At 50.3% G+C, this 22757-nt stretch overlaps 2 protein-coding genes across 6 annotated transcripts in view; one reads left to right on the top strand and one right to left on the bottom strand.

Annotated features, from left to right (window-relative positions):
* Positions 1-1281: 1281 nt before the first annotated feature.
* FAM217A (family with sequence similarity 217 member A) lies at positions 1282-19378 on the bottom strand. The gene is given in 11 exon segments (XM_008274268.4): positions 1282-1608; positions 1611-2770; positions 5927-5994; positions 6083-6157; positions 6729-6742; positions 6863-6944; positions 8451-8547; positions 9530-9655; positions 10782-10856; positions 15376-15608; positions 19065-19378. Coding segments are annotated over 11 exon segments (1998 nt in total). The 5' UTR covers positions 19083-19378; the 3' UTR covers positions 1282-1558.
* A 63-nt stretch (positions 19379-19441) lies between these two features.
* The window catches only part of LOC100352202 (testis expressed protein 56), a 35627-nt gene continuing 32311 nt past the window's right edge, over positions 19442-22757 (top strand). The window contains exon 1 of one of the 5 annotated variants that reach the window (XM_070074475.1): positions 19442-19772. In XM_070074475.1, the coding sequence (XP_069930576.1) occupies positions 19583-19772 (190 nt within the window). In that variant the 5' untranslated portion in view covers positions 19442-19582. Of the gene's footprint in view, positions 19773-20509; positions 20771-22757 lie in introns of those variants that run through there. The other 4 variants (XR_007923330.2, XR_011388847.1, XM_002720963.5 and 1 more) reach the window with 4 other exon arrangements.

Here is a 22757-nt window from a genome sequence, read left to right as displayed (position 1 = left end):
CTCTCTCTGTCAAAACAAACAAACAAAAAATGATTAACTTGAGAGGCAAAGAGATACAGACAGTTCCTACCTTCTGATTCACTCTCCAGAATCCTGCAACAGCTGGGGCTTGACCAAGCCAAAGCTCGAGGCAGTAATGCAGTCCAAGTGCCTCGCATGCGTGGCGAGAACCCAGTTACCTAAGCTATCATCGCTGCCCCCCAGAGTCTCACGTTAGTTGGAAGCTGGAGTCAGAAGCAGGAGCCAGGACTCAAATGCAGGCACTCCAGTATGGAAGGCAGGGTTACAGAAAGAGGGAGAGATAGGAGAGAGAGCTTCCATCCACTGGCTCACTCCCCAAATGCCAGCAACGGCCAGCGCTGGGCCAGGCTGGAGCCAGGAGCCAGGAGCTTCATCTGGGTCTCCCACACGCTGTCAGGGCCCCATGCGCTTGGGCCATCACCTGCTTAGCTGCATTAGCAGGGATCAGAAGCGGAGCACAAAGGGATTGAAGTGGTGCCCACATGGGGCCAGTCTCAGGCTTGACCACTACGCCACAACACTGGCCCCTCGAGCACATCCTCCCCACCAGGCCAACGGCCCACTCCTATTTCCCTGATTCTTAGGTGTAATAAAGTTGTCAGTCATGTAATTTTCCATTTTCCCAGTTAATATGTGAAATTTCTACAACCAGGGTTCAGACAGCAACGTTAAACCTTGGATAAAACACGAACCTTTGCGGTTGCTTTTTTAAGTTTTTTAAAAAAATTTTAAAATTTGTTTGAAAGGCAGACAGAGAGGTCTCCATCTGCTGGTCCACTCAGCTATTCTGCGGCCAGTGATCTGACTCAGCTTCTCCTTCAACATTTTGAAATTATTAGGTCTGAATGAAAGAAAGTTGTTGCATACCTGAGCATGCACTGGGCCCAGAAGAGAACTGACCTGACTTTGATGTATCTGACTAGAAAAAAGGAGTAGACCGCTCAGCGGAAAGTCCACAGGGACTTGGGAGCATCTAGAGAACTTCGTATATTAATTTAACACACAGCAGCTTCTTCCACTTTAAAGGGCCACGCAAATGCCCAAAGGATAGGCCAAAATGATAGACTTTTTATGGAGACATAGAAAGAGAGGGAAAATGGTACCAGAATAGAAAGTTGTAGAAAAAAATTTAAATAACAGTGGTAATTGCCACTCTTATAATAGGTACAATAAAAGACCACCCATGGCAGAAATAAATCAATTATACTGTTTAGTGATGATTGAATTATGCTGGAAGACAATCACAATCAAAGAACAATCTTTTGAACAGAATAATTTACTAAGTAAGACTTTTTTTGAAACGTAACATACAAAAGATTGTTAAATGTGCAGCCTAGGAGCTGTATACGTGGAGGTCTTGGCCAGGGTTTTCAGAGCTCTACTCCACTTCACATCAAGCGGCTGTTCTGTGTGGTGTTCTGCTTTGCTTTTTTTTTTTTTTTTTTTTCAGACACCTGCATCTTGAAATGACGAGCCGTATTTGAGCTGGGCTCCTCGCAATAGATTTGCTCACACTGGGATACATGAAATAAGTGGTTTATTTCTGGTCAATGGGTGAACACTTATTCTTGGCTATAAATGAAGGGGACAGTTTAGCTTCTGAATACAGAATGGTCTATTCAATGCTATGTTTTTTCGATGAAGTTTTTTTTTAGTCCTTGATGTCTTAATTTCTTCGCTCTGATTTTCAGGAAAAGTCAAAGGTATAGGTGAAACTGGTATTGGAAACCTTGGCGGCAGACATCTCGCTGAGACCATTTTCACCAGTGATTGAGTTGTTTCTGGAATAGTGGGTTTAGGTGAGAGTTCTTGGCATGGATTTAAAGTGGAATTTCTTTGATTCTTAGAGTCATCATAAGTTGCCATCAGCTGTTTTGTGGTAGGTGAACTTTTTAAAGATGGCGGTCTAGAATCCCATTTATATCTGCCAGAATTGCTCCAATTCCATTTGGAAGCATTCTGCTCAGGCTTGTAAGAACCAGAATTGTTTTTTCTTTTTTCTCGGCTTTTGTCTGTGCAAGATGCCTGAAAACCCAAAGAGTCAGAAACTTTTGACTGTTTTCCTTTTGGTGCAGCTTTGGACGAAGAGGGTCGTTCGGTGAGTGCTGGGGCGCAGAAAGGAGTCTGTAGTCTGGGCTTCTCTTTCTGGATGGTTGTGTGCTGTAGTCGCTCCAGTTCCAGCAAACGGGCTATCAGGAGTTCCACAGAGCTCTCTGCAGCGTCCACTGTGGCTTTCCAGTTCTCAGACTTGGAGAGGGCCAGCTTGTGCAAGTCCAGGGCGTTGAAGGGCGCAGGCAGGAAGTCGGGGTACGGAAACGCTTCACTGGGCTCCTCGGGGAACGACTCTTCAATGCTTTCAATGGTTTCCGGCTTTAGTTTCAAATCCATCTTTTTAAAATAGCTGAGTAAAGTATCATTCGCTTTCTCGTTTTCTGATAAGTCACTTTCATCTGTTACATTTTCTTCCACGCTGCTGTTTCCATATTTCACATTCCAATTTGGAGCAGATACAGTCTCGCCATCGTTGTTTTCCGTATTTGAACGTGAATTACTATGAAGCTCACTTCCGTCCTTAGAAAAGTCTCCATCCGCGTAAGGCCAGCAGAGACTGAAGGGCGTCGGCAGTGTGGGGAAAGAGCCCACCTGCTTATCAGCCGCAGCACTTGGTAAGGAGTGCTTCAACGTGAACAGCCTTATGGGGCTGCTGTTTACATGAAAGCCAGCTTCCATGGAAGATTTTTTGAATTCCCTTTAAAAAAGAATTTAATCAATGAATAGTATGTTGATTAGAATTCAAATGCTATTAAAATGATGTATGTAGCTTTTATCAAAGATGGGTTCATGTGTACCTCAAATGGCATGTGTAGCTAGCTATCTATACCAGACATGCTGACTCCCAAATATGCTCTAACTATATATAACTATATCCACTTTTAAGTATAGATTAAAATATTAACCAGGCATTCCTTTGTATAAGCACAAATGATGAGTTTATTAAACCTGGCTAACTGGCTAATTATGTCTATCTGCCTATATTTTCCATGCAGTTATTACATCTGAAAATGAGGATATCCAAATCAAACTGAAATGACAGTGAAGGGACCGGCGCTGTGGCATAGCGGGTAAAGCCACTACGTGCAGTGCCAGCATCCCATATGGGCGCCGGTTTGAGTCCCAGCTGCTCCACTTCGGATCCAACTCCCTGATGGTGCACCTGGGAAAGCAGTAAAAGATGGCCCAGGTGCTTGGGCCCCTGAACCCACGTGGGAGACCCAGAGGAAGGTTCTGGCTCCTTACTTCGGATTGGCTCAGCTTGGCCGTTGCAGCCAAATGGGGAGTGAACCAGCAGATGGAAGATCTCTCTCTCTCTCTCTCTCTCTCTCTCTCTCTCTCTCTCCCTCTGTGTGCCTCTCCTTCTCACTCTGTGTAACTCTAACTTTCAAATAAATAAATCTTAAAAAAAAAAAAAAAGAAATGACTGTGAAATGTTACTAAGAATTAGGCAAAAAGTTGAAGTTAGGTAACTTAACAAAGACTTCTATGTTAGTCACCATGGGTTTTTTAAATATTTTAAACAAACAAACAAAAAAGGAAGCAAACAACATCTATTAAGCAAAACTTATCCCAGATATAGTCCCTAGTGACTTCTTCCTTTTTTTTTTTTTTTTTTGACAGGCAGAGTGGACAGTGAGAGAGAGAGACAGAGAGAAAGGTCTTCCTTTGCCGTTGGTTCACCAATGGCCTCCGCGCTGCGGCCGGCGCACCACGCTGATCCGATGGCAGGAGCCAGGTGCTTCTCCTGGTCTCCCATGGGGTGCAAGGCCCAAGCACTTGGGCCATCCTCCACTGCACTCCCTGGCCACAGCAGAGAGCTGGCCTGGAAGAGGGGCAACCAGGACAGAATCCGGCACCCCAACCGGGACTAGAACCCGGTGTGCCGGCGCTGCTAGGCAGAGGATTAGCCTGTTGAGCCGTGGCGCTGGCTCCTAGTGACTTCTATCCAATGGTGAGCTTCAATTTTAGGAGTACTACTTCTAGGTATTTTATTGAAATGAATACTGCAAGAGAGGCCATAAATAGTGAGTTTCTAAGTTTTTGTTTTTTTTTTTTTAAGATTCACCTATTTATTTGAAAGGCAGAGTTAGAGAGAGGAAAAGACAGAGTTAGTGCACTCCCCAGATGGCCAAAATGGCCAGAGCTGGGCCAGACCAAAGCCAGGAGCTAGGGGCCTCCTCTGGGTGTCCCACATGGGTGCAGGGGCCCAAGCACCTGGGCCGTCCTCCACTGCTTTCCCAAGCACATCAGCAGGGAGCTGGGTCAGAAGTGGAGCAGCCGGGACTTGAACCAGAGCCCATATGGGATGCCCAAGTTGAAAGTGGCAGCTTTACCCACTATGCCACAATGCCGGCCCCAGGGTTTTTGCGGGTTTTTGTGTTTGTTTGTTTTATAAGAGAAAGAGAACTCGAAATACTTTCATTGAAAGATCGGATGCACTGACAGACGTGCGGTCTCAGTACCTTCTTTAGAGCCACTTTACATAAACAATAACATGGCTGGACGGATGTTGAAAAAAGACTCTACACAAAGCGATAAAAACGTGCACACATAGCTAAAAAGCAGGCAAACCGCCTTGCCTTTGGCAAACCACAGGGAAGTCACCCTACGTCTCCAGCTTTAACAGACCCGACTCCATGAAGCGTGGGGGACAGGAACATGGGACCAGGAAGCAGGGGGCCTGTGTTCGAACGCCTTTGCCTCCAGGGGGCAAGAAAATCCACTCCTTGACTCCCCAGTGAACCGGGCCGGGCTGAAGTCAGGGCTGGAACCTCAGTCCAGGTCTCCATGCGGGAGCCATCCCCGGCCTCCCCAGGGTCTGCAATGGTAGGGAGATAGAAGTGGGCTCAGAGCCGGGAAAGGGACCCAGACACTGATGCGGGACGTGAGCGTGAGTGTTGCAGCTGCTGGGCCAAAGGCCACTCTGTAACCTGTTTTCAGGAAGCATTACAGCTGGTTCTAATGCCAAGTAGTTTAAAGACCAAAAAACAAGAATTAAAGTGCATGGGAAGTCTGAGCAGCGATACCGTGTAGTGGCTATGAGAACGAACCAAGCTACTACTGCAAACCAGCTTGACCATCCATCAAACGTGCGGCTTTGGGCAAGTTACTAACCGCGCCACCATGTCTCAATGTTACCTGTAGAGCATGGGTGGCGACAACAATGCCCTTCTTCTTCTTCTTTTTTTTTTTTAAGATTTCATTTGTTTATTTGAGAGGTAGAGTTACAGGCAGTGAGAGAGAGAGAGACGGAGAGAAAGGTCTTCCATTCTCTGGTTTACTCTCCAAATAACCGCAACAGCTAGAGCTGAGCTAACGAAGCCAGCAGCTTCCTCCAGGTCTCCCACGTGGGTGCAGGGGCCCAAGCACTCGGGCCATCTTCTACTGCTTTCCCAGGCTATGCAGGGAGCTAGACCAGAAGAGGAGCAGCCAGGACTAGAACCGGCACCCATATGGATGCTGGCACTGCAGGCAGAGGATTAACCTACTGCGCCACAGCGCTGGCCCCAGTGCCCATCTTCTAAGATTGGTTGAGTTATGAGTAAAACATATACAGAATGCTAGTGACTGGCAGATGGAGTAGTACTTTCCCATTATAGTCCTTTCTCCTTCAATGCAAAGTCTAAACTGTCCATTGAAACCTCCTATGAAGGGCGCCGTGAACTCTCAGTGCTTATCCACATGCGGATTGTCCTGTGGCATCTGCAGCCACTTCCTGTTTCAGGGTGAATTTCCAGTTTCTCACTAATCACACACAATGCTCCTTCCTCCGGTGGTTTGTGGGCTCATCCATGTTTAAATTTATTTAGGTAAATTGGAGTTTTACAAAAACACAAAACTACTCTCTTACCTGTTCTCCATGGTGCTTCCTTCACTGAGAGGAGAACTCCACAACTGGAATATGTCCTGTTCACTCTTCTGAGAATAGAGTAAGCAGGGACAACACTTTACTAACTGCACGTTTGCAAAAGATGACGACTTAGGAGCATGAAGAACCGAATCGCACCTGTGTTCTTCTGTGAGCCTGCTCTGACAAGTGAAGTTCTAGCCTCGGCTTCTCTGCTGGGGTTTCCAGATGGTTCTACAAAACACCAGGAGACTTTCAGACACGACATACCTCTGCAGCTTATTCCTGTTCTGGCAACGTGTCGCTCTTATTCCAACCAAGGCGCATTTCCTGAAGCCCAGTGCTCCCCCCTTATAGCAGAGAAATCACTTTTTACTGATTTCAGCAGGAATTAGGATAATCTACTACAAATGCCAGCTGGTGCTACCCAATGGGCCCTGGATATCATGAATAAGACAATATAGAATAAAGGAAATCCTTTTATTAAAGTTTGATCAAAAGTGGAAAATCAGCTTTCCACTGGTAAACTCCCACTGCCTTGGGCCGTCTTGAGGCCTGAGACCACTTCTCTTTTATCAGTGACTAGAAAACATCACATTCACCAGGATGTCAATTTCCGCTTCCAGTATTACACTGAAACAAACTTAATATGCAACAAAATATTGATTTCGTGACCAGTTTCAGTTGTGTGAAGAACTCTACAGAAATAACCTTGCAAGTTTAACTTTGAGAAAGAAAAATGTCAAGGAACACACAAATAATTTTAAAGCGGTGTTTTGTGAGTTGTTTAAATACTGATTCTTACCTTGTTCATTGTGCCTGGAAGAACGGGTGTGAAAGAAAAGCAGAATTAATAGTTACATGAGACTGGTTGCATTCTAGCCCACCCCCTTTAACACGAGCGTTCCAATTTGAACATAAACATCCGGGACTTCTTACCGCCGGCGGCATTATCCCTTCCAGGGGAGTTCTTATTTTCAGGAACAGGTACTTCCGCATCCAAATCCCAGTGAGATAAGTTCTAGAACAATAGTTTTTTCCGGCATGAGCGCCACATGAGGACAGTCTAGGAGGTCACGTGCACCATTCCATGTGCTCTTTGGGTAAGGAGTGATAAGGGCAGGAGGCTCGGATCCCCGTTCCCTCCTAAAGACACTGCCCAGGATCTCCGAGGAACACGCAGTGTTCTCTCATCAAATCATTGGAGCTTGACGACACCCACTGTTCAGGGACTGGACAGGCTTTTACAACAGCCCACGGCTCACATTTTGTTCAGTGACTCGCAGGTGTTCGAAACTGATTTTCAAAGCACAGTAGAACGCCCTGTTGGGCGTTTCACACACATCAAACTCTGTGTCTGAGGGCCAGATCTGAACACTCATACAACTTCCCAGCAACCAAGAACATCTAATCCTGGTGCCATCTGCGACACTAACGCCCCCTACTCATTCTGAGTTCGGGATGGTGAGAAGGCTTGGAGAAAACTCAGAGGAAAGAAACATGGATGAAAAGGCAAAGGTCCTATCTTTGAGTGTATGTTCCAGACATCAGAGCGCAGTGGGTGAGAAGTGGGGGGATTTTTGTTTTTAATAATTTCTTCATAAAGAGAGAAAGTGATGATGTGATTAATTTATACAAAAATAAATTTTTCTGAGACTGAACTCGGCTGTTTACTATTTTACACAAGAAAACCTTTGTGAATTAAAAGCAAAGCAAATGAGCCGTCAGGCGTTGGTGGGCGTCATGCCCACACTGCGGAGGAACCGGCAGAAGCCGGCTTCAGTGCGGCCTGAGGATTTAGTGTACCACAGAGCGCTGTGTTCTGCTACACAGGGCAGGTGAGGCCTGGACAGCAGGCTGCACAGTATCTTCTTCTGGAAGCTTTGAAAAAGCAAACATAAAAGTAATGGCCTGCTGTCTGCTGTAAGGGGTATGAGATCTAATCTCTGCAAGAGAAGCACTGCGGAGCTTTTTAAAATGAAGAATTGGACAAAGACTGTAGGTTCCAACTCAGTGGGATGAGTTGTTCGGAAACCCGCCTGGTAGATTCTCAAGCTTCTTTCCACTGTGGAATCCCGTTGGGTGTGAAATAACCGATCAGAGGAATACCCTGACCCGAAAACAGTAAAGGGAAGTTGGTGTGAGTTATCCAGTGACCAAACCTGTCAGCCGTGAAGGCAGGCCAGTCAACGGAACGTGAAGTCAGCCAGCTTACAAGTCTCTAAAAGGCAGGGGCTTGCGTCTTTTTTCTGGTATCCCGTCTGCCTCACCCACATTTTTTACAAGGCATCTGGGAGAAAATTCGATCAGGCAGTGTGTCCGACTGATCACAAGGTAGGCCGGTGGCTTTAGCAAAACTCAATTGCAATTAAGATCTGGAGACAAGTTGGCTAACTTTCCCTCGGCTAAAAGAAATAAAAAAATTTCCGTTTGCTACGGGAAACCTCAGCAGTGAGAGCCGGTGGGAGCCGGTCGGTCTTGGCGATGAGAGGTGCTGTGGTGTGCAGTCCGGTGGCTTCCACCATACCTCAAGAGAGACGTCTGGCGCTTGTAGGCTGCTGCCACAGCTCTCACCATTTCTTCTCCCCCTTTTGTTGTAGCTGCTCCTGGTTTTCCTTACAATCCTGCACAGGTTGTGAGACAGACACATTCATGGATAAGGTTCAGCATGAGCTTCGGCTTTCCGTGTCGGAGGTAAAGAAAGGGCTCCCTAAGCAGCAGGAATGAGGAAGGCAAGGGGCAGGCCGCATCAGGAGGTGCCAGGAGCCCACCCACTGAAGATCTGACCACAGACTGGGAGAAGCGAGACCCCAGGTAAGAAGATGAACCACAGATGTGTGGGGTGGGGGGATCATGGTCAGGTATCTGGAGCTTGTAAAATAGGGCCCCGGATCTGCTTGCATTCATTCATTAATCAAGCACTCAACACAGGGTTCTAACTACATCTGAGCGGAGCAAGCAAGCACATTTCAGAGGTCTTAAAGGTACACGCAGGGGATCCTCTCGCCGCCCAGCTACCATGGGGTCTAAAACACCACCGCCGCTTGCAAAGGAGCCAGAGTCCTCTACCCAGCCTAGCGCTCCCGGGGCTGCGGTACGGCTGTCTGGAGGGGGAAACAAAACAAAGCCACGGACGAAAACCGCCCCGCAGTCTGAGTGCTGACTGCGGTAGGTGGTGCTGTAGGTTCCGCACCACCGCCTATGGCGCAAGCCCTGGGGCTGAAGGAAGGCGGGAGAGGGCAGCGGCCCAGGTGGGGCGCCCAGGGGTGTCTCCAGGCTGCCTGGAGGGGGCAGCGGGCCCCAGCCCAGGGAGGGGGGCGTGAGGCCGGGGCGCGGGGCGGTGGGCGTCTGGGGCTGGGCGCAAGGTCCCCATCCCGTGGACAGCAGGCGGGACCTGCGGGCAGGACCTGCGGGCGGGCCCAGGACAGCAGGCGGGACCTGCGGGCGGGCGGGCCCAGGACAGCAGGAGGGCGGGCGGGCCCAGGACAGCAGGAGGGACCTGCGGGCGGGCAGGCGGGACCTGCGGGCGGGACCTGCGGGCGGGCCCAGGACAGCAGGCGGGACCTGCGGGCGGGCCCAGGACAGCAGGCGGCCCCGGCGTCTTACCCCGCGGCGCCGCAGGCCCACGTGTCCTCCCCGGCGTCCTCTCCGGGGGCGCCGCCGCCCCGAGGCCCCGGCGCCTCCGCGTGCTGGACGAACGGCTTGACGGGCGCCCCCTGCGACTGGGCCTTCCTGCAGCGGGCGGACAGGAAGGGCAGCGGGCAGCGGCCGGCCCCGAGCGCCGCGCCGTGGGCGGTGGCCGGCCGGCGAGGCCCGCGGGCCGGCGCCGGGGCCGAGGGCAGGCGGGGGGCCCAGGCCGGGCCCACGGACGCCAGGCGAGGGCGGAGCTGCGGCTCCGCGGCCTTGGCCAGCGGGCAGGACTCCCGGCCGCTCCCGCGGAGCTGCAGCACCCGCGGCGGCCCCGCATTCCACCGGTACTCGGGGGCCGCCCAGGCGCGGAGCCACTCGGGGCTCACCCGGCCGCCAGGCCCGCGGGACGCGCGGCGCCGCCAGGGCAGGGCGCCGGGCTCCCGCAGGGGCAGGTCGGCCCTCTCGGCCATCGCAGGCCGGAGGCCGCCCCGGGCTCCGCACGGCCCGAGCGAGCGGCCGGCCGAGGAGGGCTCCGCGTGGCCCGGGCCTGGCCCGCAGCCTGGACGGAGCTAAACGTACGTATTGGCGCCCATCCAGGTCCAGTGAGGTGTGGACATGCACACTTCTAAGGTTGACATTCGTGCCGAGGGAAGCGACGTGGCCCTCCGAGACGGGGCGAGCCCGCCTCGGGTGGGTTTCCGGTCAACAGCCGTTCTTCCACGGGGGGAATAAAACGTTCCCTTCTGTGTTTAAACACATTTGGGTTGTGGAGGTCCGGTTCTGCGCCCCCAAGGCACACCTCTTGGGACAGCGCCATGACGTAAGTTGGAGGAGGGGAGAAGTGAGGATGTGTGTGGTCTCCCACAGTGGGGTGGACAAAGCTGGTTGTCTGTGGTTGTAAGTGGGGAGGAACCGGTCCCTTATACTGTTTTGTAGTCAGTCTTGGACGTGTGAGGGAGACTGGCTGTCCGTTGCTGATATTGCTGACTGAACACCAGGCTGTGGCTCTAAACCCTCCGATGGTCCCATAAATATCTAAACACACTGGCTCTGCACGCGGGCAGGGGCGCGACTCCATGCCCCTCTGAGAAGCGTCCCAGGAAATGCCCGTGCGGGTGTAGGATGCAGGCTTTCTCGGGGTTGTGACCCTCACCCTGCCCCCATCCACCGCCTGCCTGCTCCCCAGGGCGTTCCCATTCTCCCTTCCGAAAGAAGCCGTCTCACCCACCTCACTCTATTTCCTAGCATCCTGTTTTTATTTACTTCTTTGTACTCCTCATAATCTTCTTTTAAATACATTGATCTGAAAGAGACACAGAAGGGGGAGAGAGAGAGAGAGAGAGATGGAGGCACATTTTCCACCTGCCGGTTCACTACCCAAATGCCCACAAAGCCCGGAGCCTGGGACTCAGCTGGGGTCTCCCACGTGGGTGGCAAGAACCCGACTGCTGGAAACATCACCTACTGCATCTCAGAACATCAGCCAGAAGAAGGATTGGAGAGCTGAGACCAGAGACTGGCACTCCCACATGGGATAGTTTAAACACTAGGCCAACTGCCCATCCCCTCACTGTCTTTGTAGCCCTGTTTCCTTTTTAATTGTGTGTCTCTCCGGTAAAACTCCATGAGAGTAGGGCCTTTGCCTAACCAGTTTATTACTGAATTCTCATCACTGTAAAACTGTGCCAGCGGGGGTTGGTGTTTGACATCGCAGTTAAGAACCAACTTGGGGTGCCTGCACCCCTGTCAGAGTTCCTGGGTCTTTTGAGTCCCAGCTGTGCTTCCAACTCCAGGTTCCTCCTCATGTACACTCTGGGAGCCAGCAGGCAAGACTCACACACTTGGGTTCATGCGTGGGAGACCTGCGTTGAGTTCTGAGCTCCTGGCTTCGGCCTCAACCAAGCCTAGCAATTTTTTTTAAAAGATTGATTTATTTATTTGAAATGCAGAGTTACAGAGAGGCAGAAGCAAAGAGAGAAAGAGAGAGAGAGAGAGAGGTCTTCCATCCACTGGTTCACTTCCAAGTGGCCAAAATGGCCAGGGCTGGGCTGATCTGAAGCCAGGAGAGTTTCTTCCAGGTCTCCTATGTGGGTGCAGGGTTCCAAGGACTTGGGCCATCTTCTGTTGCTTTCCTAGGCCACAACTAAAAGCTGGATTGGAAGTGGAGCAGCCAGGACTTGAACCGGGGCCCATAGGGGATGCCAGCACTGCAGGTGGCAGCTTTACCCACTACACCACAGTGCCAACCACAAGCCTAGCTATTATAGGCATTTGGCGAGTGAACCAGCAGGTAGAACATTATCTCTTTCTCTTTTCAAATAAATGAATATAAATAAATAAATACATTTTAAAGAGGTAGGAAGCTGGGCTGGCACACAATAGGAGCACAATCAGTGTGGGTGAATGAGTAAGATCTATGCAGGCCTGTCTCCCTGCCACCTTTCTGGAGGCCCTCCCCTCCCACAGGCTAATTCCCAAACTGCTCTTACAATGTGTGAACCTGCTCAAAAACCCTCCCAGTGCCTGAAGAATAAAATCTGAATTCTGCAGCCAGCCTTAAAGTGTCTGCTCACCAGCCTTCCTTCCCAGTACACATGACCTGTCAAACACGTCAGACGGTTTACCCGTTTCCTAAATACCTCTCCCTCCCAGGGCATACATCAGTTTTTCTCTTCCTGTAACAACGCCTCCTCTCTTTTTTACCTATACAGTTGAACTATAGTTATGTAATTTTAGCTCACAAGTCAATTTTCTTTACTGCTCAGAAAGAATATACTGCTGCCTCCCCTACAACCTATATTTCCAGTTATTTTATCTTATTTTATTTATTTGAGAGGCAGACACACACACACACACACACACAGAGCACGCTCCCATTCACTAGTTTAGTCCCCTAATAGCCAGGAGCCAAGAATTCAATCCAGGTCTGTCTTGTAGATGGCAGGGACCCAAATACTTGAGCTATGACCTGCTGCCTCCCAGGAGAGGCGTTCACAGGAAGCCAGGGTTGAGCGTAGAGCCAGAACTTGAACCGAGCTATTCTGTTATGGGATAGGGGTATCCCAAGTGTCATCACTGGGCTGAAACCCCTTCCTTCCAGTTGTATCAGGATTTATTTACAATTCCTTATAATCATTCACTTACATCAGTCACTACCTTCTTAACACCTCAAAGGTGGTGCCCATGCTCTGTCTAGCAAAGTGCCTGGCATAAAACAGGCACTCAATAAATGGCTGAATGAATTTAATTCTTGGCAAAACTAATATGTGCCAGAGTACGTGGGATGGTTACCATAAGCCAGGCACATTGCTGAACACTTTGTGTGGATTAGCCAATTTACGAACAACCCAATGAAGCAAACAGGTCTTACTAGTTATTCCTATTTTGTAAACGAGTAACCTGAACCTTAGATACACTAAGTAATTTTTCTCAGCTGACGATTACTTGAAAAACAGTGAGTTGGGGTAGGCACTGGAGTCCTGGCTAGCACTTCCTAGGCTGTATCCAGCTGAGTTTTCCTGCCTCTGCAGACAGAGTGCGTGTGTGTACAAGTGTGCAGATTCCATCTCCCCTGTCCCTGGCTTCGGAGTTTGGTTCCTTCTCTCTCCCTTTGTCTCAGAGCCCTGAACTGATGCCCGATGCCCCAGTGTCCCTCTGGGACGTGCCGTCCGTAAACGCATCTCCTCAGATCCTCCCACTCCTGAGAGCACCTGTGACCGCCCCACTTCGCTGTCCCTCCTTTCCCTGGAGACTTTTGAAAGCTTTGACATCAGGATCAAAATCATGGGCCGGCGCCGCAGCTCACTAGGCTAATCCTCCGCCTGCACCACCAGCACCCCGGGTTCTAGTCCCGGTCGGGGCGCCAGGTTCTGTCCCGGTTGCCCCTCTTCCAGGCCAGCTCTCTGCTGTGGCCAGGGAGTGCAGTGAAGGATGGCCCAAGTGCTTGGGCCCTGCACCCCATGGGAGACCAGGAGAAGCACCTGGCTCCTGCCTTCGGATCAGCGCGGTGCACCAGCCTTAGTAGCCATTTGGGGGGTGAACCAACAGCAAAGGAAGACCTTTCTCTCTGTCTCTCTCACTGTCCACTCTGCCTGTCCAAAAAAAAAAAAAAAAAAAAAAAAAATCATGGTTACTTCTCCCTGACGCTGGCGGGGAAGGCTGTGCTGACGTGTAGTGACAGGGTCTGGCTTGGCCCTCACCCAGCCAGGAGCTGGATGGCAGCCATTCCCCATAGTGGCCAGGTCCAGCTTTAGGACCAGTCCTTGGCCTAAGAGAAGGTACTTTCCTTCCAGGCCATCCCACGGCCCTGCGCAGAATTTAGTTTTTAGGGTTAGACTCAGGCTCGCCTTGCCTTAAACCTGCACTCTTTACCTAATCCAGAGTGCAACCATGCTTTCAGACATGAAGTCGGACAAGGCAGGCCCTCTCCATCCCACAGCACTTAGCAAACTCCGCTCATGACAGTGGAGGCGTGTGAAGTCAGGGAAGAAGGCCCGCCTTGGGCCGGGCACTCAGCCGTTCCACTCGGCACATCCTGGCAGCAGTACTGACCCCTACCTGCTGGGAAACACCTTCCTTCCCACTGTGCAGGATAATACAAAGCAATCTCGGTAGCAACTTTTCTTAGTTTCTGATTATTCTGCAGGCAAAAGCCTTTTACTTCTGTCTACCCTCCACAGTGCTTTTTTCTATTGAAAAATTTAAAAATGTATTATTTTGAAGCCAGAGAGAGAGAGAGAGAGAGTGCACTCCCATCTTCTGATTCAGTCTGCCACATGCCCGTAAGAGCTGGAGCTGGGGCTGGGGCTGGGTCAGGCCAAAGTTAGGAGCCAGGAACTCGATCCAGGACTCCCACGTGGGTGGCAGGGACCCACTTATCATTGCCTGCGCACGAGCAGGAAGCTGGAATTGGGAGCAGAGCTGGGTCTTGGACCCAGATACTCTGATAAGGGATGCAGTTTCCCAACCTCGGAGCCCAACTGCCCGAATTTCCACACCGTGATATTACCCATCCCTTGGCCCACTTCCTTTACTTTTTCTTTCAGTGTTGCCAAGATCGTGGCTCCCTTCCGTGGAACCACAGCATCTTGTCCAGTGTCACCGTGCCCAAGTCTTCAGAAACTCGGGACATTATTCCAATAACATGCACGACACCTTATGAGCGCTTTGTAATTAGTGGTTGGCCTCTCTCTCTGGTCTGTTCTTTTTTCTTTTCAGAAACTGCTTTGTCCTTGAGGAGCGGCCGATCACTCTTGACCCGGCCCAGGACTCCGTTTCCGTAAGCATTCGTCTTACGTAGCCTCACCTTCTTGTGTTCCTACCCTTCCTTTCTAAGAATGTATGCAACTGTTCCTACTCTGAAGCTTTGTCTTAAAACTTGACCTCTAACACGTTGCTTCCTTGGAGTATCTTACTTGGGAGGCCACCGTTTTGTTGCAAAAACCTTGCTTTAGTAACACATGAGTCGTACTTTGGAAATTTATATTCATTAAATAAAAGATAAAAAAAAAAAAAAAAAAAACCTTGCTTTATCCCTGGAAAGAGCAGGATAGCTGCGAATGTGAACATATTTCCAAAAGGAGAATGAACACATTGGTCAGGTGAGCGCCTGCATCTGCCTGTGCTGCAGCTAATACTTGGGATGCATCGTCGGCCACACGTTGCCTCCTGAACTCTGATTCTACTGCAAGACCGGATTCCCTCCCTTGTGAACAGCGCCAGGTCCTCTGCCTTCAGGTTCTCTGCTCTGGAGCCGTGTTGGCCTCGCCTGGCGCCACAAATTCTCTTTAAATTATAGCTTCAGGTTCAGTCTCAGAACTTACTTTCTGGTACAAGGAAAGGCGTAGCTCGGCTCGAGTGTCCGGTAGCTGGGAGCCTGCCACTTCATTTGCTGGGAGCGGAGCACTCTCTTCAGAACGCTTTCCTTGAGAAACTTGGAGATGATCTTCTCTCTTTGAATGTTGCAGAACGCTTTGTCTTCTGGAAGCCAGCTGGCCTTCTCGCTTGTCCCGCGGCAGGGAGAGTGGGGATCGTGTTTCGAAGACACCACCACCCTCTTTGGAACAAAAAAAGGGGATTGATGTTTACCTGAAAGTGGTGAGCCAAGGATCAGCCTAACCAGCAAAGCATACGCTCCGGGATCAATTTAGTTAATAATCCACTGCTAGTGCCCGAGAGGCCGCTGGCCTCTATAGCAACTCCTCGTCACAGTGAGACAGGACACTGGCGTAGGCTTTGCTTGGTCGAAAACAACAGGGCACATGGAGAGGTAAACACAGGGCGCTTCAAAGAGTTCACGGAAAAAGAGTTCAAACGGGTGTAGACTGATGCCCCAAATTTTTGAAATCCATGCCTAGTTTCTTCATACTGTAGTTCACATAAATCTAAAGATTTGCTTATTTATTTGAAAAAGTTACAGTGAGAGGGAAATCTTCTGTCTACTGCTTCACTCCCCAGATGGCCACAACAGCTCAGGCCGGGCCAAGCCGAAGCCAGGAATCCCGTCCGGGTCTCCCACACGTGTGTCAGGAGCCCAAGCACGTGGGCCATCCTCTGCTGCTTTCCCAGGTGCAGAAGCAGGGAGCTGGCTGGGGGGTGGAGAAGCGAAGACTCCAGCCGGTGCTCATGTGGGATATAGGTCTCAGGGGACAGCTTAGCCTGCTCCACAGTGCAAGCCCCCTAATGCGTATTTTCTACGAACATTTTTGAAGACACCCCCTGTTATGTGTGGATTTCAAGTTTTTTTACATAAAAATAAATATATCCTTTAATTCTATTTTCCGTGGACTTCTTGAAGTGCACTTGTTGGTCACTGAAGAGTGGAAGTGGAAATGAGAGGAACGCAAAGCAGTACATAGCAAGAACGCATTCGTTCCGTCAAAGACCCTGAGCACCAGAGGCTGAGACCCCGTTGGGTCAGACCAGGGTCTCACAGGGAGTTAGCCACAGAGCACTGGCCAGCCTTCATTCATGACAGTTAACAGTGTTTTTGACTGATTCCTAAAAGATGCCTTACTTGTTATTAAAGAAAAAGAAAAGCATTCATCAGATAATTTATTTAAAAATGAAAGTGGATGACTGGGACCCACTTCTGATTTACACTGCCAACCAGCCCCAGAGAGCTATGCGCATCCCATAACTTGCTGTGTGCAGCAACCAGTGAGAGCGCACGGGTCGGGCCTGGCACTGAGGCACAGCAGGTCATGCTGCCACTTGCGATGCTGGCGTCTCACGACGGACCGCCAGCTTAAGTCCCGCTTGCTCCACGTCTCATCCAGCCTCCTGCTAGTGCACCTGGGAAGGCAGCAGATGATGGCCCAAATGCTTGGACCCTGCCTGCCCCCCAATTAAGAGACCCAGATGGAGTTCCTGGTTCCTGGCTTCAGCCTGGTCCGGCCCTGGCCGCTGTGGCCATTTGGGGAGTCAGCCAGCAGATGGGAAGTCTCTCTCCCTCCCTCTCTTTTTGTTCCCCCACCCTGTCGGTTACTCTTTCAAATAAATAATATATATATGTAATATATTATATATAAAGATAATATATATTATCTTTTTTTGACAGGTAGAGTTATAGACAGTGAGAGAGAGAGACAGAGAGAAAGTTCTTCCTTCCATTGGTTCACCCTCCAAATGGCCACTGCGCCGATCCGAAGCCAGGAGCCAGGTGCTTCTCCTGGTCTCCCATGGGGTGCAGGGCCCAAGCACCTGGGCCATCCTCCACTGCACTCCCTGGCCACAGCAGAGAGCTGGATTGGAAGAGGGGCAACCGGGACAGAATCTGGCGCCCCGACCGGGACTAGAACCTGGGGTAGCCAAGCAAGCCACAGCGCCAGCCATATATATATTATCTTTAAAAATAAAAGAACACAGGTCATTGCACAGAGCATAAAGTATCACACCTGAACAGATAGATCACTTCCCTGCCATGTCGAGTGGCTGAAAACGTTTGCTATTTATGTAAATAAGGGTTTAGAGTAAAGCACTCGACTTGGCTTGGGAGAAAGAAGCCAGGGGATTCGTCTCCAGCTGCCAGAGTATTCCTACCTCCTCACCCCCACTTATTCCCTTCCCTCCGAAACACCCATGAAATCATGAGAGTCACGCTGAATTCAAGTGATTCTTACTATTCTGAAACATGTTCTAAATAGGTTTGTATTGAAAGTGTACCTTTTTGTTTATTTTTAGAAGTTTTTCTAAGTTTGGAAGATGAAAATTAAGAAGCGAACTTTCATGTCTCCTCCTCTGGACACCGACGTATCACACGTTACAGTCGAGGTGCTGGTATGGTCTCAGCCAAGGGTTTCCCAGTTGGGTAATAGCTGGCCAGCACTATTAGCTTTTGGCGTAGCCTGCGTGGCTCCCTCGCCTTCCCTGGTTCTAACTGTTCTACAATTTGGTTCCCTAACCAGTGCAGAGTAGATAATGGTGAGGAATTGGGCTAGAGCCTGGAAGTAAGGCACAGCTATGACAATTTCTGATATTTTGGCCAAAACTGGCAGTAGATTCTGGCAGCTTCTGTCTTACTCTGTACTGTGCTATCAAGCTTGGCAGTTTAAGATTAGTTAGTACTTCTATTGTCTCTGTTCTTTTTCAAATGTACTTATTTTCATTTTTTCTGAAAAGAGACAGAGAAAGACGAGAGAGATTGTTCCTCTGCTGGTTCATCCCCTAAATGCAAGCAATGCCCAGAGTTGGGCCTGGTGAAACCAGGAGCCTGGAGTGAACCCCGAGTGCCGTGTGGGTGACGGGATCCAGACACGTGAGCTGTCCCCTGCTGCCTCCTTCCTGCGCGTTTGCAGGAAGCAGGATCCAATGAGGAGGAGCTGGGGCTTGAGCCGGGCACTGCAGCGTGGAATGCGACAGGCACCCCAAGTGGAACTCAGCTGCTGTCCCGATGCCCACCCCTGTCGTCCGCTCTCTGGCCTGCAGCACAGAGCGGCTTCCATAACGGAAGGTTTTAAGTATGTTCTTCAGTGCTAGCTTGTCGGGGGAATTGAAGTAGCCCCTTGACAGTAGGGACTCCATTATGGGGCACTTGAGACTCCATTCTGGGAAAGCACCCCCCCCCCCACCGTGAGACCCTGGTCTGAAACTATGATCTCAAATAGTCGGACAATAGCAGTGCACTACATCACCCTTGGCAGAGCACAAAAACCCCCTAGCATGATTGCTCAAGCTTAAAAGTAGAAAGGCTGAACCTGGGTTACCTGGGCTAATAATGAAGATGGGATTTGTCTATGTCTTAAGATCATAATTGCTGATTGTAAGATTTTAGCAACCACTTAGCAACCGTGTATTCTCTCCCCCTCCCGATTTTGCGGTTTTTGCCTTTATAAACCCTATACTTTAGTTCCTCGAGGCTCCTCTGTTCTTGTATGTTCAGAGAGCCCCAACATGTTGGATCAATAAATCTTTAACCCTTTGCTGGTTGCATGAGAGAAAGTCTCTTGGAGTCGTCCCTCGGGCGGTGGGCGTTTTCAGACCCTAATAGAATAACAGCCATTTGGCTTCTTACCTGTGTTAGCCTGGGCATCACCTCCGCTTGGGACTACGCACCTGCCCCTCAGCTCTGCCAAGGAGCGCGTGCTTCTCTCCTGGTGTGACTCGCTCCTTGTCCTCGACTGTGGATGGAGTCTTTAACTGCCTACATGGAGGGTGCAGGCCTCCCAAAGGCCGGATGAGGAAACAGCACCCGAGGTGTGCAGTTGGCTGCTCCCTTGCCGTCAGGAACGCTCCCCGTTCCCCTCAGAACTGACTCGTGTCCGATCGGGAAGCGGGAGTTTGCAGAAAACCCCTGAAAGACCCGGCAGGTCGTTTTTGACAGATTGGTGTCTCGCGCTTGGACGATCCGGGGTGAACACTCCGGGTTCCAGCCCAGCATCCGGGCCATTGTGACCCTCAGAATGCAAAGGGCCAGGAAGTGGGTTCCACTGCAGCCTTGCTGGTGACGGGAGGAAGCCAGGAGGAAGAACAGCTGCCAGGCTCTCCACTCGTCCGCCCCGGCCTTCGTCCTCCGTAACTCCGCAGGCCAGCATGGGAACAGCCAGCAACAACCCCACCGGGCTCAAGTTTCCGCCCCTCGCCGCAGGCCAGCTGAAGAGCTATGCTCACCCTGACGTCCTGTGCCGCACCTTTGAGACTCTGTCTAACCTCCACGTGCTGCTCCCAAGTCATCTGACGGAGAGACTTTGTTCCTACAAGAGTGAAGAGGACCAGCAAAAATGTACGTGGCGAGAGGGTGCCTGTGAACTCTCTTTAATAAGCATGAGCTTCATCTTGGTGCGGACGGCCTTCCTTAGCCATGGCGCGTGACCCGTGTGTTACACTGCACGTGTGTTCAGTCCCTGAGACCCGTGGCCCGTGCACGGGCTCCTGGGACCTTGCTCTCGGAGCGAACCGTGGAATTAATCCGTGCACGCATCGCTTTTTTGTTGTGCCTTTTGTCTACATAGTCGTTGATGACTCAGGAGAGGTCTGTCCTCTTGTTTAGGCAAAGTATACTTATGGGAAGATGGCCCAAGGGGAAAATACCACCGCGGTTACTATTTGAGCCTTGGACTTGATTTTAAGATGAGAGAGAGAATGCCCACGTGGAAGGTCAGGCTTTGAGCTTTCTTCCTTTGCTCTATTCCCTACTGCCCCTTCCTCGGATTGCCAGGGTGGCACCACCCCGAGAGCAGCTGACCGTTTCCCTGAGGGCGCTAGGCAGCCTGCAGACTTAGTGGCAGCCACTCCTGAAACCTGGCAGGAAAGTGGATGGCTGGGCCATGTGTGGAGCTGGGCGGAGCCTGTCTCCCGATTGTTTGTGGGGAAATGCGAGAGCACGGCTGATGGTAGTCACCCGTACTCATGAACTAGAAGACGAAGTACAGCTGCCACAGTAATGAAGCCGCAGTCCTAGGAAGGAAAGTAGGTGTTGGTGTCGTAATTTAAAACCATTGTGGCAGAGGTGGCTGTTCATATCTGACTAATCCCTCGCCCCCGAATACAGAGCATTGTGAATCTGTTGCAATATCGATTACATAAAGAACATATAAAATACCAAGAAATATATAAGGAATCTACCAGAACAAGTGAATCTATGGGCAGGCAACCTCATAGGATGGACTACAAGTCATCCAGAAGCACAGATGTCCACGCGCTCTGCCATCAAGGAAGTGCAAGATAAATCCAGGAGATACTTGGAGGCCATCATGCTGGTTACACTGAAAAAGGCCGACGGTGACCAATGTGGGGACGTTAGTGCCCCCCCCACCGTCGGTGGCACGTTACTTGATTTCATTCTGGAGGTTGAATCTTCACTCTGATGATTGTTTGCTGTGCAGAAGCGTCTTCGATGGTTGCGTGTAATTCTATTTAGTTTTGCACTGTGGTCTGTGGCTTTGGGGTCTTATCCACAAGATCATGACGTGCAGCAATGTCTTGAAGGGTTTCCCCCACGCTTTCTTCGCAGTTTGGCCTCACCTTCAGGTCTGTGATCCGTTTTGAGTTGGTTTTCGTTTAGGTGAAAGTGGGGGAGGACCAGGCTCCCCTGTTCTGTGGGTCTCTGGTTTCCCCAGCACCATGCGTGGAAGAGCCTGTCCTTCTTCTCAAAGTCAGTCTAGTAGATGTGTACATTTATTTCTAGGAACTTGGTTCTGTTCTGCCGATCTGTGCATCGCTTTTTACGCCATCACCAGGCTGTGTTTTGTGTTAGTAGCTCTGCAGGATGTCTTCAGATCAGCTGTGTGATGCTGGCAGATTTATTCTTTTCGCTCAAGATTACCTTGGCTATTCAGAGTCTTTTGTGCTTCCATGTGAATTGTAGGAGTTTTTTTTTTTTTTTTTTTTTTTTTTTTTTTTTTTTTTTTTTTTTTGACAGGCAGAGTGGACAGTGAGAGAGAGAAACAGAGAGAAAGGTCTTCCTTTGCCGTTGGTTCACCCTCCAATGGCCGCCACAGCTGGCGCGCTGCGGCCGGCGCACCGCGCTGATCCGATGGCAGGAGCCAGGAGCCAGGTGCTTTTCCTGGTCTCCCATGGGGTGCAGGGCCCAAGCACCTGGGCCATCCTCCACTGCACTCCCTGGCCACAGCAGAGAGCTGGCCTGGAAGAGGGGCAACCGGGACAGAATCCGGCGCCCCAACCGGGACTAGAACCCGGTGTGCCGGCGACGCTAGGCGGAGGATTAGCCTAGTGAGCCATGGCGCCGGCCCATGAATTGTAGGAGTTTTTTCTCTGTCTGTGAAGGATGTGACTGGTATTTTGATGAGGATTGCCATGAATCTATACATTGCTTTGAGTAGTATGGATGTCTTAACACTATTCTTCCAATCCATGACCATGGAAGGTCTTCCCATTATTTTATGTGTTTTCTTCAATTTCTTTCATCAAGGCTTTGCAGTTTTCATCGTTGAAGTCTTTCACTTTGCTGGTCAAATTTATTCCTGGATATTAAAGTGTAATTTTCAGACTGAAACTGCGCGAGTCTTGCTGTGAGGCTGGGGAAAGGGGTTGTAGTTTTCTAGTGCGATTCCGATTACGTATTGACTTGGGTGGTGTCCTCGTGGCCTCCCACAGAACGCACTAGTCAACACTGATGCACCCTGGGCATCGGGCAGGTACTGCCTCGCGCACCTGCCATCATTGCTGTTAAATGCTCTTGCTTCTGAGCCGTGTGGGCGGCGATTCCTCCCTGTGCCTGGCGGTCAGCTTAGAGACGCGGTGAAGGGATCCTTCCTCCGAGCCCCAGGTCTGGCATTCAGGGACATGATCTGGGGGAGAATCCTTTCATGGGGGCACCCTGGCTTTTAAGGCCCTGAAGTCTAAAAAGCTGTTTCATTTCCCAATGTGCAGTGATTGTCTTCCAAGTGCAACCTGAAGAGACGACCCTGTTTCTCATACTTCGATCCATCAGACCATGAACGTAATGACAGATACCAGTGTCTCACTGGTGTGGTGTCTAAAACCTTCCTTCTGGTAGGGATGGTCTCTCTCCCCACCAGCTCCCTCTCCATCTGAAAGGAAGCTTTGCCTGTGTTGTATTATTCCGGTTACCTGGAAGTGACCAGGTTATTGTATTATTGTATTGTTGTACTATCCTGGTTACCTGGGGAAGGAAAGAAAAAGAACTAAATGCCTGTAGCTGAAAACCAGGTTACTTTAAGGAGTTAACTCATAATGATATAAAAATTACAAGTGAAGATCTCCTGTACCACGTGCATTTATATCA

The sequence above is a fragment of the Oryctolagus cuniculus genome, chromosome 5 (genome assembly GCF_964237555.1).
Source record: "Oryctolagus cuniculus chromosome 5, mOryCun1.1, whole genome shotgun sequence".
NCBI lineage: Eukaryota > Metazoa > Chordata > Mammalia > Lagomorpha > Leporidae > Oryctolagus > Oryctolagus cuniculus.
This window is presented reverse-complemented; position numbering and strand designations above follow the sequence as displayed.